General features: G+C 34.2%; 1 protein-coding gene across 3 annotated transcripts in view; it reads right to left on the bottom strand.

The window, feature by feature from the left end:
• LOC110111145 (protoporphyrinogen oxidase 2-like) overlaps positions 1-15403 on the bottom strand; it is a 52433-nt gene extending 37030 nt beyond the window's left edge. Inside the window, exons 1-5 of one of the 3 annotated variants that reach the window (XM_028694288.1) lie at positions 14918-15403; positions 12316-12727; positions 9149-9325; positions 8721-8795; positions 8244-8384 (exon numbers count right to left, since the gene is read on the bottom strand). In XM_028694288.1, the coding sequence (XP_028550121.1) occupies positions 8244-8384; positions 8721-8795; positions 9149-9202 (270 nt within the window). In that variant the 5' untranslated portion in view covers positions 9203-9325; positions 12316-12727; positions 14918-15403. The remainder of the gene's footprint in view (positions 1-8243; positions 8385-8720; positions 8796-9148; positions 9326-12315; positions 12728-14917) is intronic. The other 2 variants (XM_028694290.1, XM_028694289.1) reach the window with 2 other exon arrangements.
• Between the last annotated feature and the right edge of the window lie 162 nt (positions 15404-15565).

The raw sequence follows: 15565 nt of genomic DNA, 5'->3' as shown, positions 1-15565 counted from the left end.
TAGGTATGGAAAGAATTGGGCTCTAATTGAGTTAATTTTTATGCAAGCTATGGTAGTTTGAGATTAGATTAACTTTTATGGATGTTTATACGTATAAATGCATGTATGCATTTATGTTTGTGTAGGCATTAGTGCATCTTGACATCTATTTTGAAGCAGTTTAATTCTTGATTTCCTTTTGCATTAAGTGGTCTCTCTAGTTCAATATTTTTATAAGAATAGTTAGAGATCAAAGCTAATTAATGCATTAATAGGAAGATATTGTCTATATCTTGGCATCTCAACTACAAAGAAAAAATGTCTGTAGCTTAATTTAGGTATCCCATCGCAGACATTTGTGCCAAAGAGCATGAAACTCTTTTACTCATCTACTTATTTGTTATTTATGTCATGTCCCTTCTTTTAAGGTAAAAATGAGGTCGGGTATCTTTTTATGAAGGTAATGCAAATATAATTAGCCATTTGAATTTGATTCAAATATCGAAGAATTTATATGATTATTTTTTAACTCTAATCAAGCTCTCGCATCAAAGTCAATGAGCCTAATATTGAGCCAAATCCAGTTTGAATTGATCCAACCCTGAGTAAGATCAAAATTACTCAAGATTGAATCTAGCAGTATGTATTTATGGATGAAAGAACATACACATATATTTATGTTTGTATTTTGATTTGAATAAATGTATATGTGAATCTATAGATCTGTGAGTGTATGTATGCATGCTGGAGTAAAATGTTTTCTTAAGAGATCGAGGAATATGTGAGACTAGATCAAATTTTTAGCTCAAATCCCTTGGTTTGAAGCTAATGAGCCATGCTTGGCTCTAACTGAGCAAACTTATAACCAATTTTGGTTTAGTGCAATATATGATAGAATTTCTTAAAAGTTTATCTTTAGTTGGGTTTAGGTCGACTCAAGATTCAGTTGTTAACTACCCTAATCTGAGAGGTTTGCATTATTTGAAGAGTTAAAAAAACACCCCAAATCAGCCGTCAAATCCAGGTCTTAACAAATATTTTTCATTAGTTTGTAAGAATCTAATATTTTTATGATAAATGTTCCACCCAACCTATTTTGTTTTAACATACCATTGCTTGGTAATCACTGAAAGCTTCTCATTGAAGTAATTCACCACGATAGATCACTAAAAATTTACTTGTTAAAGCTAAACTTTGTGACTTTTTATTTTTTTTGTTTTTATTATTGCTGGAAAGCAGCTGAATTCCTATACAAAATAAGGCATTTGTATTTTATTATCTTTGGAGTTGTTGTAACTTCTATGTAGAGATCCTTGAAGTTCTTGGCGCTCCATTTAAAGCTCATATAAAGTTCTTTGCTGACCCACCTTTTCCTTAGAATTGATGCTCGGGTTCTTTAATGCTGAAGTAATGCCCTGCTCAGTAGCAGGTTGCTTTGTTCATTCTTCATTCCATTTTATTTTACTCATCTTAAACTTTCTTTGCATGACCTCACCAGCTATGACCACATTGTATGTGAAACAACTGCAAATATGAAAAGTGTATTATTGCTTTTGTTCCATCTTTTCATGAAATGCTTGAATTGACTTCTAAGGTAAGCCATCTGTAGAATTCTTTAAATCCTCATTTTTCTCACTACTTGCAACAGCTTAAGGTTTCATTATCCTTTTGAGTCAAAGTTATGCTTGTCGCTCATACAAATTTTTTATCCACCCACTTTCATAATCACAGCTTTTGTCAAAGCTATTACTTTCTTTGAGCATGATTTCCTTCACAATCTTCCTCTAAAACACCTGCTTTAAAATAATCTATAACAATTATTGGTCTTGTCTATCACACTCATTCTTTAACATCATTCAATTATCAGTCTCTCTTCTTTTGCTTCCCAATGCATGCCTGAAGCTTACTATGGATGAAATTATATTTTCCATATCATGCTTGTAAACATCCTTTGGACCATTCCAACCGTTTGTCTTTTTCAGCGCATGGTTTAAAATTGGGCAATATGAGGCTCGCCTTTGCGCAATTCCAGTAAAAAATGCCTCGATGCTTACGCCTCGAGTTTTTTTTTATGAGGCTTGCGCCTTAACTTGGTTATGACTCGCCTCGCCTGACTAGCATGAGGCTTACGCCTCATGCTATATATATTAAAACTTACATAAATCTTGAAGTAAATGCCCGACATTGAACTCTATAGGAGAGGAGGAAGGGGAGAGAGCAGTTCATCATAATGATGATTCAAATGAAGAACCCCTTAGTGATGATAGTGCTAATGACTTATGAGTTATTATGTGATATGTCATTGCTATTTATTTTTGGAAATTCGAATTATAGGTTAATGAGAAGAATACTAGAATCTGGGAAAGATAGAATTTTAAGTTGAACTATATTTCATGTTGTTTTATTATTAGGATATTTTGATTTCACTTTATATCTTATGACTTTTTATATTGTATATGATTCACTCACTAGTATATAATTTTTTATCATTTTATGTTTACGCAATCTTTTGATTTTGAGGCTTACGCCTCAAATCGCCTTGAGGCTTACGCCTCAAATCACCTTGAGTCTTACGCCTCGCCTCACGAATAAAAAATGCCTCAATACCCGAATACATATTTTTAAACATTGTTTCAGTGTGACTAACTAGCTAGCTATCTCAAGGGCCACATTTGGTTTGCTGGAAAATAAAAAAGTTTAGGTAGAAATAATATATTGAAAATAATAATGTATATGGGATGTATTACATTTTGTTCGATTAAATGTAAAATAAACATAAGAGTTTTGTTTTACTTGAAATAAAATAAATTTAGTGTTACGCAATTTTTTATTGTGTTTGATGGTGGAAGGTAGTAGGTGTTAGCTTTGAGTGTCCACTGATTGGTGTGATGCTTTATATTTAAAATTCACTCAGATCATATAAATTTTAAATATATTGAAAATGACTTGAATGGGAAATTTTAAACATATAACTAAATTATTTTTTTTCTTTCATCGAACCAAATAATTTTTTTTAAGTTTTACGTATTGAATTTCTTCTTGAGCAAAACAGAAAGTCCGTTAGGCAACAGTCATATTCTATAACTTTAATGGATTATAACAACAACAACATATTGCCTTTATCCGGTCGGCTACATAAATCTTTTTGTAAAGGTGTGAATGCAATTATTTTTTGTGTCATTACTTGTTAATCATGGTTTATCTATTTTTTTAGTAGAAAATGCATAAAATTGCATTAATAAGAAAAAAGGAAACAAACTACAAACTGGATACCACATATTCTTCCTTTAACAAAGTCATAAAAGGAAGAACCTTATTATCATGACTAATGACATCCCAAATACAAGAGCTAAGAATAGCAAAGTTGAAAACTAATGACATCCCAAATAAAATAGCAAAGAATAGCAATATGCAAAAACTAATATAAAATCCCTAACATTGGCTGATTTTTATGCTTGTGAAAAAGCCTATGACAAATCATCTCTTATCTGGAACTCATAGATCACTTGCAAATAGCATTTATCATCATCATTCACAAACTGAAACATCAAAAAAGAGATCCTTGTAAGATTTTAATAGAAAAAACAAAAGAGCCTCAAACATGAATGTTGTTTACTATTATTCCAGCAATACAAGGCCCTAGTGAAAATAAGCCAAAAAGGGTGATATCTTCTTCTAGCTCATAGGTGTATGGCTCATTTTGAGGGTTGAAAGATCCCAGCATAACTATTTTTTTCAACTGCACAATATCAAGCAAGTCGCATATTAAGTGACCAACTGAACCAAAATGATATAAAATAACAGTTAAAAGAATTAAAGGACTATTTTTTGCTCGTCTTTCTCTACCTTGTAAGAATTCAGGCATCTTCCACACAATGTTCGTGTAATGGAGTCCTGATACAATATTATTCAACACAGTGAATAAGAGTTTGAATCAGTAGTGACTTCCCTGCTTAAGAGTAAATGCAAAGCTCCTCGTATTTCGGTTAAAGGGGATATGTAGAACAAGATCTGGTCTATCAGAAGTGATGATTGTGAGGCTCTGGATCGTCACTTCTGGATTAGGATTCTCTGCATTAGTTAAGCCACACAATTAAACAAGTTATTTTTTATTGAAGTATAACAAAAAAAGAGAAAAATCAGATAGATAATTGAAGGATCAATAGAGGAAAATATCATGCTTTTCACAAGAACAAAGCCAAAACAAGTAATAATTGAAAAATAAGGAATTGAAAATGAATTCAATATAAAATAGAGAAAGATCTATAAGATGATATCAAACATTCATACCTCCAACTTCAGACCAATCAATGCCGGCAAGCAGCTGCTCTTTCTATCTCCTTAGGCTCTCGTCAATCAACAAGAACCTTAATCCAACCATTAAAATAAATAAATAAGAAGTAGATACTAAATAACTATAACCTTCATTCCAGTTTCTCTCTCTCCCAATAGAGAATTCGAAAAGGAAGATAAAGAAAGGAAAAGGTGGAACCTGGTCCATCTCGAGCAGTTCTCTGAGAGCCAACTGAGGGCCAAGCGACATATGTGCGTCATTCCAGTCATCGTCGTTCTCCTCCGCATCTTCATATTCATCCTCGCTACCGTCCGTGGAGTAAACAGAAGCACTGCTCATCTCACTTTCGAGTTCGTTCTCCGAATCGAAAGTAGTCCCTTTGCTTCTCTTTTAAGAAAAAGAGCACGCAGGAGACGATGGGAGAAGGAAAGATCTTTAAAAATATAAGAAGATAGACTTGACTTCTGTTTCTTTATTTCTAAAGAAAAATTGTTATACGTCTTCTAGGATCGGCAAAAATGTTGGAGAGAAGACCAATGACGGGGAAGAGTTCTCTGCCTATGTGCCTTCCGCCATTTAAGATCTGTGAGCCATAATCTTATGCGGCATCAATTTAAATTTCTGAAAAGCAACATCAATTTAATTTGGTCTTCTCTCCGGCATTTTTGCCTATGACGTATAACCTTAGAAATAAAGAAACAAAAGCCAAGACTATCTTCTTCTATTCTTAAGATCTCTCCGTCTCACATCATCCCCTGCGTGCTCTTTCTCTGAAACGAGAAGCAAAGGGACCACTTTCAATTCAGAGAACGAACTCGAAAGGGAGATGAGCAGTGCTTCTATTTACTCCACGGATGGTAGCGAGGATGAATACGAAGATGCGGAGGAGAACTTCGAAGATGCGGAGGAGAACGACGATGATGACGGGAATGACGCACATGTGGCGCTTGGCTCTCAGTTGTCTCTCAGGGAACTGCTCGAGATGGACTAGGTTCCACCTTTTCCTTTCTTTATCTTCCTTTTCAAATTCTCTATTGGGCGAGAGAGAAACTGGAATGGAGGTTATAGTTATTTGGTTTTTACTTCTTATTTATTTATTTTAATGATTGGATTGAGGTTCTTGTTGATTAGGATGACGAGAGCCTGAGGAGATGGAAAGAGCAGCTGCTTGCCGGCGTTGATTGGTCTGAAGTTGGAGGTATAAATGTTTGATATCATCTTACAGATCTTTCTCTATTTTATATTGAATTCATTTTCAATTCCTTATTTTTTAATTATTACTTATTTTTTGCTCTGTTCTTGTGAAAAGCATGATATTTTCCTCTATTGATCCTTTAATTATCTATCTGATTTTGCTCTTTTTTTTATACTTCAATAAAAAACAACTTGTTTGATTGTGTGGATTAACTAATGCAGAGAATCCTGATACAGAAGTGACAATCCAGAGCCTCACAATCATCACTTCTGATAGATCAGACATTGTTCTACCTATCCCCTTCAATCGGAATACGAGGAGATTTGCATTTACTCTTAAGCTGGAAAGTCACTACCGATTCAAATTCTCATTCATTGCGTCGAATAATATTGTATCAGAACTCCATTACACGAACATTGTGTGAAAAATGCCTCAATTGTTCCAAGGTAGAGAAAGACGAGCAAACAATAGTTCCTTTAATTCTTTTAACTGTTCTTTCATATCATTTTGGTTCAATTGGTCACTTAATATGTGACTTGCTTGATATTGTGCAGTTGAAAATAAAAACGTTATGCTCGGATCTTTCAGCCCTCAAAATGAGCCATACACGTATAAGCTAGAAGAAGATATCACCCCTTCTGGCTTATTTTCACTGGGGGATTATATTGCTGGAATAATGGTAAACAACATTCATGTTTGAGGCTCTTTTGTTTCTTCTATTAAAAACTTACAAGGATCTCTTTTTTTATGTTTCAGTTTATGGATGATGATGATAAATGCTATTTGCGAATGATTTATGAGTTCCAGATAAGAGATGATTTGTCATAGGCTTTTTCACAAGCCTAAAAATCAGCCAATGTTAGGAATTTTATATTAGTTATTACACATTGATATTCTTAGCTCTTTTATTTGGGATGTCATTAGTTCTCAACTTTGCTATTCTTAGCTTTTTTATTTGGGATGTCATTAGTCATGATAATAAGGTTCCTCCTTTTATGACTTTGTTAAAGGAAGAATATGTGATATCTAGTTTGTAGTTTGTTTCCTTTTTTCTTATTAACGTAATTTTATGCATTTTCTACTAAAAAATAGATAAACCATGATTAGCAAGAAATGACACAAAAAATAATATGTAGCCGACAGGATAAAGGCAATATGTTGTTGTTGTTGTTATAATCTATTAAAGTTATAGAATACGAATGATGCCTAACAGACTTTCTGTTTTGCTCAAGAAGAAATTCAATACGTAAAACTTCAAAAAAATTATTTGGTTCGATGAAAGAAAAAAAATAATTTAGTTATGTATTTAAAATTTCTCATTCAATTCATTTTCAATATATTTAAAACTTATATGATCTGAGCAAATTTTAAAAAAAATTATTTGGTAACAAGCACTGATATCGAACAAAAAAATGACATAACGCATTCTGATGGTCTCCGAATATCATTCGGTGTCCTCACATAATAATTTCTCCTACTATAGAGGAAATAGCATAATCAAAAAACCTAATGGAAAATGCAACCAATCCTTCAGTTCAGCGGCAAAAGACATTTCTTTTCAAGTAAAATCCTAAAATCATTACAAGACTAACAAATCTTCTTTCTTGTTGCACATTCAACCAGAAGTCTATATATCTAAAGAAATCATCAGCAAGTATCCTATTGACATAGAAAAATTAGAAGCTAGAAATCCACTTTAATCCTAAATCAAGTAGGGTGAACTAATTGAGGAAGGCCTTGAAATCCTTGTAGGAGTGCTTTGCATCATCCACCGCACACATCTCTCTTATGCTATGCATTGATAGTTGAGGTGCACCAACATCAACGGTCCTGATTCCCACGCCACTTGCAAGTATGGGGCCTATGGTAGAACCACATGGCATGTCGTTCCGGACCACGAAATCCTACTAGTATCAGTATCATCATCATCATCATCATCAATATTTAAGCAACTCAAATTTTGCTTGGGATGGATTTCTTATTGCTTCTTAAATAAGCTTTCGAGTACAAAAATTAAAAAATTTATATTAAAAAGCTGTTTTAAAAAGCATCAAGAAATGCATTCCAAACGAAGCCTCAGTTGGCATCGAGACCATGTTATGAAAATGACAATCAAGGTAAGCAGTTTGCTGCCTTTATGGTGTGTCAGGATAAGAAAATTTCATGATTCACAAACAAAAATGCCTGGTTTAAGCTAAGAAAGAGAACCAAAGAGATCATAAAAAAGTTACCAATTAAGGCTTCGTTTGGGACGGCTTTCTTCCTGCTTCTTAAAATAGTTTTTTAGTCAAAAATTAAAATTTTTATACTAGAAAGCTACTTAAAAAACAATAAAAAAACCATCCCAAACGAAGCTTAAGTTTGTTTATTATTCTAGTTTGAAGGAAACTTTTTTACAATTATAATCTAGATAATAGCAGAAAGTCTCTCCCGTTACAGGTTATTGTTTCCCAGGGAAGGGACTTGATTTCTATTGTGAAGCAACTGCTAATCTATAAGGAAGCATGTATGTCATGCAGGATCAGAAGAGAAGTGGATATGGTATTAAGCAAGTCAAAACATTGTCATTTGCAATTAGCACGTAAGAAAGATCTACAAGACTACATCTCTGGACCCATACTTCTTGTTTAGTAACATATAATTTAATCAACCACCAACCGGATCATATTCTTGACATAACTCAATAGAAAAAACTATATATTTTTTAGCGCATTAATATGTCCATCAAAACGATTAGGCCAATACCTTCTATCTTCAATTTTAGAATGTGCTTACCTGAATGGGCAAGTCATGCCTTTCAGCAATCTCTCTAAATATAAATGATGTGATGGCATTCGTCACATATCTCTGATTAGCATTGTGCTTTATCCCAAGCCCACCGTGCAACTTAGGTTGATGATTATCCTCATGCTTGTCCTGGTAAGAGAATCATAAAGCATGAAAAGGAAATAATGATAATAATAATAAGGCTTTGTTTGGGCGATTTTTTTATTGCTTATTAAAACAACTTTCTAGTTTAAAAATTAAAATTTTTATACTAAAAAACAACTTTTAAAAATAGTAAGAAACCCGTCCCAAGAGAAGCCTAAGTGGTTCAGATAGCAACGCACGTAGTGGCAACAAAACAATCAAAAAGGTTGAAATGCAAGAAAGATGCCGCAAGTTCCCAATGGACCAAGCTTAACAATCTTGAACTTTATTTTATTGTAGCATATATAACAAGCGACGTCAAGAACTAGAAAAATGATTTACCATATAGTTGGGATGTATGGCATGCGCCATGTCTGCGGAGACGAGGAAACTTTGCTGGATTGCTTTGTCAACTAACTGAAAGATAAGATTAAAGGATTAATGAAGTATGAAAAAAAAAAGTATGTAAAACAACCAACTAAAATATTGATCACAAGACTAAAAATATTTTCAAAAATTGATGAAAATATCACTTTCTAGAACCTAAGGTAATATTTATTTATGATTCCTATTATCAATAAGAAGTTAACAGAGTGTACCATTGGAAATTTGCAATTCAACATTTTGGCAAATTGAATATTATAAACAAAGGACATATTGGGGGTGATATTCTTCATTTGCTAAAAAAACAAAATGACAATAGAGACTTGTAAATACTATGTTTTATAGGTAGTAAATAAGTGGCATGTATAATTGATTTCAATTTCTACCTTGGTGTTTGAAGAGTTGAAAGAATTTGTTATTCTGGACAAGGCATCTAACATCACAGGAGAATCAGCTCCTTGAGCTGAGTTCGATCAAACCTCCTCATGATCAAACAGGGCCACCATTCTCACACCAATCTCTTCATCCAGAGAACTTTCAAAACTTGTTGAGTCTATCAATGCCTGGAGTGAGGAAAATAAAATTAACATTTCAAATTGGGAAAAAGAGGTGTGTCCGACACAATATTAGAAAAGATGTTGGGAAGCATAAAAAAATCTACAACAAAGTAGATAGCAACAAAATGTACAGATCAATTAGCCAATTAATCATTCCACAAAAAAATTAATATTATAGACTAGACAACACAAACCAACTTTCGATTACTATGGCATTGAATGAACTAAAAATTCTAGTTAGAAGTATATATTAAAGCTAAGTAAAGCTAAGGATGCTGTTAACTCAAGAAATATATTTAGATACAACAACAACATTAAGCCTTTATCCCACCATGTGGAGTCGAATATATGAATCATTTTTCTCCATTGTATCATATTAAGAGTCGAATTATCATTTATTTCTAATTAAAAAAAAGTCATTTCTAATACTTTCTAACCAAGTCTCTTTAGGTATACATCTACTTTTCTTAAGATAGGTCAAATCTAATACATCTACTCTCTTAAATGGGTCATCAAAAATGCTGATGTTTTATATGACCAAACCATCTAAAGTGACTCTCTCTAGTCTTATCTTCCACTAGATCTACTCCAACATTTTCACATATATATTTGTTTCACATTCTGTCTCTAAGAGTAAAACCACTCATGCACATGAGCATCCTCATCTTTGCAACACTTAACATAATTTTATACTTCTCTTTTAATGGTCAACATTCTATGCTATAAAGTATTGCAGGTTTCAGCATCATCTTATAAAATTTTCCCTTAAATTTGAGGGGTACTTTTCTATCACACAATAGACTCAATGCATTTCTCCACTCCAACCATCCAATTTGAATTATACAAATAATATCACCTTCTATTTCACCATCGCTTTGAACAACATACCCGAGATATCTAAAACGTGTACTATTTTTAATAACTTGAAAGACTAAAGTCACAAACCCTCCGTTAGATCTACTACTACCACACTATGTATTCAATTTTAGATCTACTAAAAGAAAAAATCTTCGAACTCTAAGATTGACATCCCTAATTCAAACTTTCCTTCAACTCCCTCTCTTCGTCTTATCAAAAAGAAGAATACATTTAGATAGTGTAGTTAAATTGACAAAAAATGAAATAACCTATAGCCTTCGGCTTATAGAAAACAATGAAATAAGTAAACAAATAAAATAGAAAATAAAGAGGACCCTGTTCAACTAGTTAACTTTAGCAATCCACATACCCCTCGCAACCACACAAACAACAACTTCAACCCTAGTTAAAATGACAGCAGTTATGGAAAGATTTGTTAAACTTCATTAGTATTAGTAATTGAAGAACTGAAGCCATCAGAAATGAATACAAGGGAAGTTAGATAATTTTACTGAAGTAACAATCTCAATATAACTCCTCTTATCTTTGTATTGAATACTATGTAGTTTATTAATTTCCTTTATTTCTAAAAATTTCCATTATTTTGGTATCTTCTCTGCCTAATGCATAAATCAGTATGTGAAGCAACATTACAGAAGTTAACTCTTTCAAATTGATCAAGGTTTAAAATTGCGTAACTGCGCCTCGAGGCGGTTTTCGTCCGTGAGGCGAGGCGTAAGCCTCGAGGCGGTCTGAGGCGTAAGACTCACGAACACAGAATTGCGTAAATGAAAAATTAAGGATTTTAGCAGGAAAATAATAGCAATAGTGGAAAATAAGAAAGTAGATGCAATAAAATTATGTCCCAAAGTACAAAATCACAAAATATTAGTTTAACAAAACACCCAAAATACAAAAAACATATAAAATGAAATCATATCCCATCACTAAATTGGTCTTCAAGTGAATCTTCTTCTCAAATTGTATCTATGAATGTCATGTCATCTTCATCTTCAACATGACTCACTTTTCTCTTCCTTGTTCATTAAGATAAAAGATCATTATCATGTATTCATGTTCATTGCTCGCTTGACATAAATGTAATGTAATAGCATATAAGAAGTTGTGGAATACATTTACTTGATTGTTGTGCTGCAGAGCTAGTGGATGTGCCAACTGCAGTACTAGTGGATGTGCCAACTTGATCTGCTTCGCCCCTCAAGACATCCACACTTAGATCTTCTAACTATAAGTCTGATAATGGTAAATCTGTCTCATCATCTATGAACCACTCATTATCAGACGACACATCATCACACACTAATGGGTCCTCATCATCCTTCAACCCCTTATTCCTCAACCTCCTCTCTCTCAACTTCTTCTCTCCGCCGCCAATGTCAACTTGTACACTATACTTCCAAGAAGGGTCCCTCCGCAATGACTTATTCGTCTTTTCTTTACCTCTAACTATGTCTCCTAAAGCAAAAAATCAAATACACTAAAAAAAAATAAAAAAAAACTAAACCCTAGTTTCTCTTAAACTTGCAAAATATATCCATAAACTTAATAAAAATACCTAAAATCCAATGTGGAGTACTCCTTGAGGGTGGCCGGAAGTTTCCACTTCGCCGGAGAGAGGCGGCGCCGGCGGGAGGAGCGGCGGGAAGCAAGGCCGACCGCATGCGGAGCTCGGAATCGCGACCTGGAGCTTGCGGGAGGGAGAAAGGTCGGGTAATGTTGAAGTTTAAGGGTTAAAGGAGAGAAAAAGACTTCATTTTAAGTGAGTGGACCCTACCCAGAGAAGCGTACGCCTCACAATGAGTTGCGCAATTGCGCCTCTGAGGCGCGCCTCAGCCCCAGTGAGGCGTACGCCTCTTGAAAGCCCAAAATTGCGTAGGCTATGAGGCGTTTTTGGGCAGAATTGCGCAAAGGCGCGCCTCAAGGCGCGCCTCTAATTGCGCAATTTTAAACAGAGAAATTGATGTCTAGAAATCATTCACTAGAAACCAAGAGAATACTAATATAAAAAGATGCAGATACGACAAATTTTTAATCAACTATGGTTATCCACCAGAAATATTTACTCAAAAAAATAACCAAAACAATTAAAGAAACAACAAAATAAGAACTTTTGTCACCTTCAGTGAACAAAATGACATGCACAAATTGTCAAGCCTTCCTGAGAATATGAATTCCTTCAGAGCACTGCCTATAATACTTTGTGAAGTATCACAAAGTTGCAGCTCAAAATCACAAATCTCTTCCGTCTTACAGTAAGCATTGCCAGTAATTAATTGAGCAAATTAAAACGTCAACTATTATGCCAGTTAACTGTTTGGTGGGCGGCAGGATGGACATAGGAGGGCAATAATGTAAATAATTATCATGCAACTCAAAGAAAAATCTATAATCCCAGCTGTAAGGTACCTGGAGAAAAATTGAGTGATGTTTTCTGTCATCAATACTTTTCTTATCATGTGATTCTATTCCATCAATTTTGAACTTGGCGTCTATGGGGCCATTCTATACCCCCAGTTTCGAAAGTTCAGCCTATAAATATAACATAAAGAAAGTTTGTAGAAAAAACATAATATAGAACAGCACAACAGCTACTTAACCTTTTGATAATAATTTTTAAGAAACAATCTTCCACATGAATGTGATGCACTAGAAGCATCCCCTTCTACCAGGACAAAGCTTATTCAAAATATTATGACATAAGAAATTAATAGTATATTAAAAAGATTCTCATTACTATTTGAACAGTATATAACCGGATGTGAACTAAACATAAGAATTCCATTGCATTATACAAATATATCGTTGATTGTTGATGCTGAATATTAAGAACTTTTCAAGGTGGTATTTGGATCCTATTGAATTGTTTTTTCCATTGATACATGATTTGCATATTGGGAACTATTTTTAACAGTTTGAAGGAAATAAAAAAGAGAAACAAATGTTGTAGTGGGAAGCACACCCTTGAGAGCCCTACACTGCGCTAGCTCATTTGACATGGTGTGGACATCCAAGGGAAAGTAAAAGGTGGTCCATACTCTTCCACCAGATGCAAAAAATAAATGTTGTGCAGAGAATGGGATGGGGTGAGGAGGCAGTTTTTAGAGGAAAATGAAAAAGCTGTGGAGAGAGTGAAATTGGTGAACTAGGCATGATCATCAAGGAAACTTTCTCGCATATATAAAATAGGTAAGACAAATTTTTTATGTTTCGACAAGAATGGGGTATAATGAGGAAGCCAATTGAAGAAAGATTGGGATCACCCTGCAGGTTGACTAACCCAGACAATAAGTATGTGAGAAAAAATAGATATAGTACGAGAACGAAAGAAATAGAAAGAAGTTATAGGAATGAATATAATGTTGTGTAAATTTATCAAGACCCTTAAGTTTGGGGTATTGAACAACTTCCCCAAAATGTCCATCTTTCACTACTGGGTCACATAAGTATGTTTGACCGCTAAAAAAATAAGATACCCTAAATCAAAGGGCATGGAAAGCATATAATGAATACCTTAGTTTAAAATCTGATTGGAGATGCAAAGATTACTATTCATTTGAATAGTTGTGGATATTTTTCTTATTTTGATGTACTTTAGTTATCTTCTTTTTCGATCAGTCCATATGTTATCCAGAATCAAACATATTTAATGAATAAGAAAGATTTTCCTATTCTCAACACTTCTAATTGCCAAAAAAAGGTTCCTTAATTTCAATTTCTATTCTGGAAAATTTTGATTATAGTTTAATTATAGTGATAGAAATGTACAATTATTTTTTATTCAAAATATGTTGGCGAAGGTAGTTCAGTGGCTTCTATTGATTATCTTTATTACCAGGTTCTTCACACTTTTATTTTCATAATGAAAATATCATTTCCCAAGGTCTTCCATAAAATAAAATTCATCTCCATTGTGGCATAGAAGGTTTAGGTCATATTTCTAAAGAAGTTTGCATTCTTCAAATTTTGATGATCTTGGGACTTATATTAGGTGCATTAGGGGTAAGCAAAGTAAAACTAAAAGAACAAACAGCTCTTATCTTTTTTATGTGATTCATACATATATCAGTGCATCATTGTCTTCTATATTTTGTGATAATAAGTATTTTATTGCATTTTTTAAGAATGTTCTCGTTATGAGTACCTCTATCTGATTAGAGAAAAAAATGAAGCATTATGTAAATTTTATATATTCAAATAGGAGATAGACAACAAATTTGATAAAGTCATCAAAATTGTTAAATATGGTCTTGGTGAGTGTTATGGCAAACATTACGCTATTGGATAGCATATGGGACCATTTTCTATGTACTTAAAAGTTTACAATTGTTGGCCAATATACCAAGTCTGATAGTCTTTTAAACATTGGTAAAAGGAGTCACTATACCCTTAAGGATATGTTGAGTAGCATGATACAAAGGATAAACTTACACGAAGATTTATGCAATAAAGCAGTTAAAATAGCCTTATACATTTTGAATCGAGTTCCCAGTAAGTTTTTAATTTTTTTTTTGAAACTTGAGTGAGGAGAAAACCTAGTCTTAACCATTTTGGAGTACCAGGTTGTCCTGCATAGGTGAAGCTTAAAAATTCCTCCGAGAGTAGTTTTGACCCTATAACAAATTATTTTTATTGGTTATCCAGAGCATTCAACGGGATATAGGTTTTGTTGCTGTTGACCTCTGGATTAAGCTCAAAAGAAACAAAAAAATACAGATATACCTGTGCTAAATCCCGCGATACCACTGTACATCCGGCGCCGTTCCGAGATTTCTGCAAAAATCTTGCGTCGATCCCTCGATCCCACTCCCATTCAGGTCTTTAAATACCGAGCGAATAGAGCTGAAACATCGCAAGCCTTTCCCCATACCTTTCCACGCTCGACTCCACACACGATCCAAACTCCTCCCTCTGCCGAACTCCAAAGCCGGCCGAACTCCACAAGCTCCGACGCCTCAGCCTCCTCCGATCCAGAGAGAGAGAGAGAGAGAAGGAGAAGGACCGACCTACCTCCACCTCCCTCGATGACGTCCCTGTTCTGTCGGATCGGGAGGTACGCCATTTTGATCGGAAGCAACAGCACGAGCTCGTTTGCTGTGAAGGAACTTTCTCCCTGTCGTGCATCATCGGCTCCACTCCGACGACGACTTTCCATTCACTGTCAGATCGGAAGTTACTACATTTGATCGGAAGAAACAACACGAGCTCTCTTTTATTGATCACTCTACTTTTGCTTATGGATAACCTGATGCCTTTTTGGCCCCCAAACTTAATAAGAGAGACAAACACATAACAAATATTTTTTTGCATGCATAGTAATAATAGCAAAAGTATTCTACCATATCTTTAGTTTAAACATTCATGATTCTC

This window comes from Dendrobium catenatum, unplaced genomic scaffold (assembly GCF_001605985.2).
Source record: "Dendrobium catenatum unplaced genomic scaffold, ASM160598v2 fragScaff_scaffold_447, whole genome shotgun sequence".
In the NCBI taxonomy this organism is placed as follows: domain Eukaryota; kingdom Viridiplantae; phylum Streptophyta; class Magnoliopsida; order Asparagales; family Orchidaceae; genus Dendrobium; species Dendrobium catenatum.
This window is presented reverse-complemented; position numbering and strand designations above follow the sequence as displayed.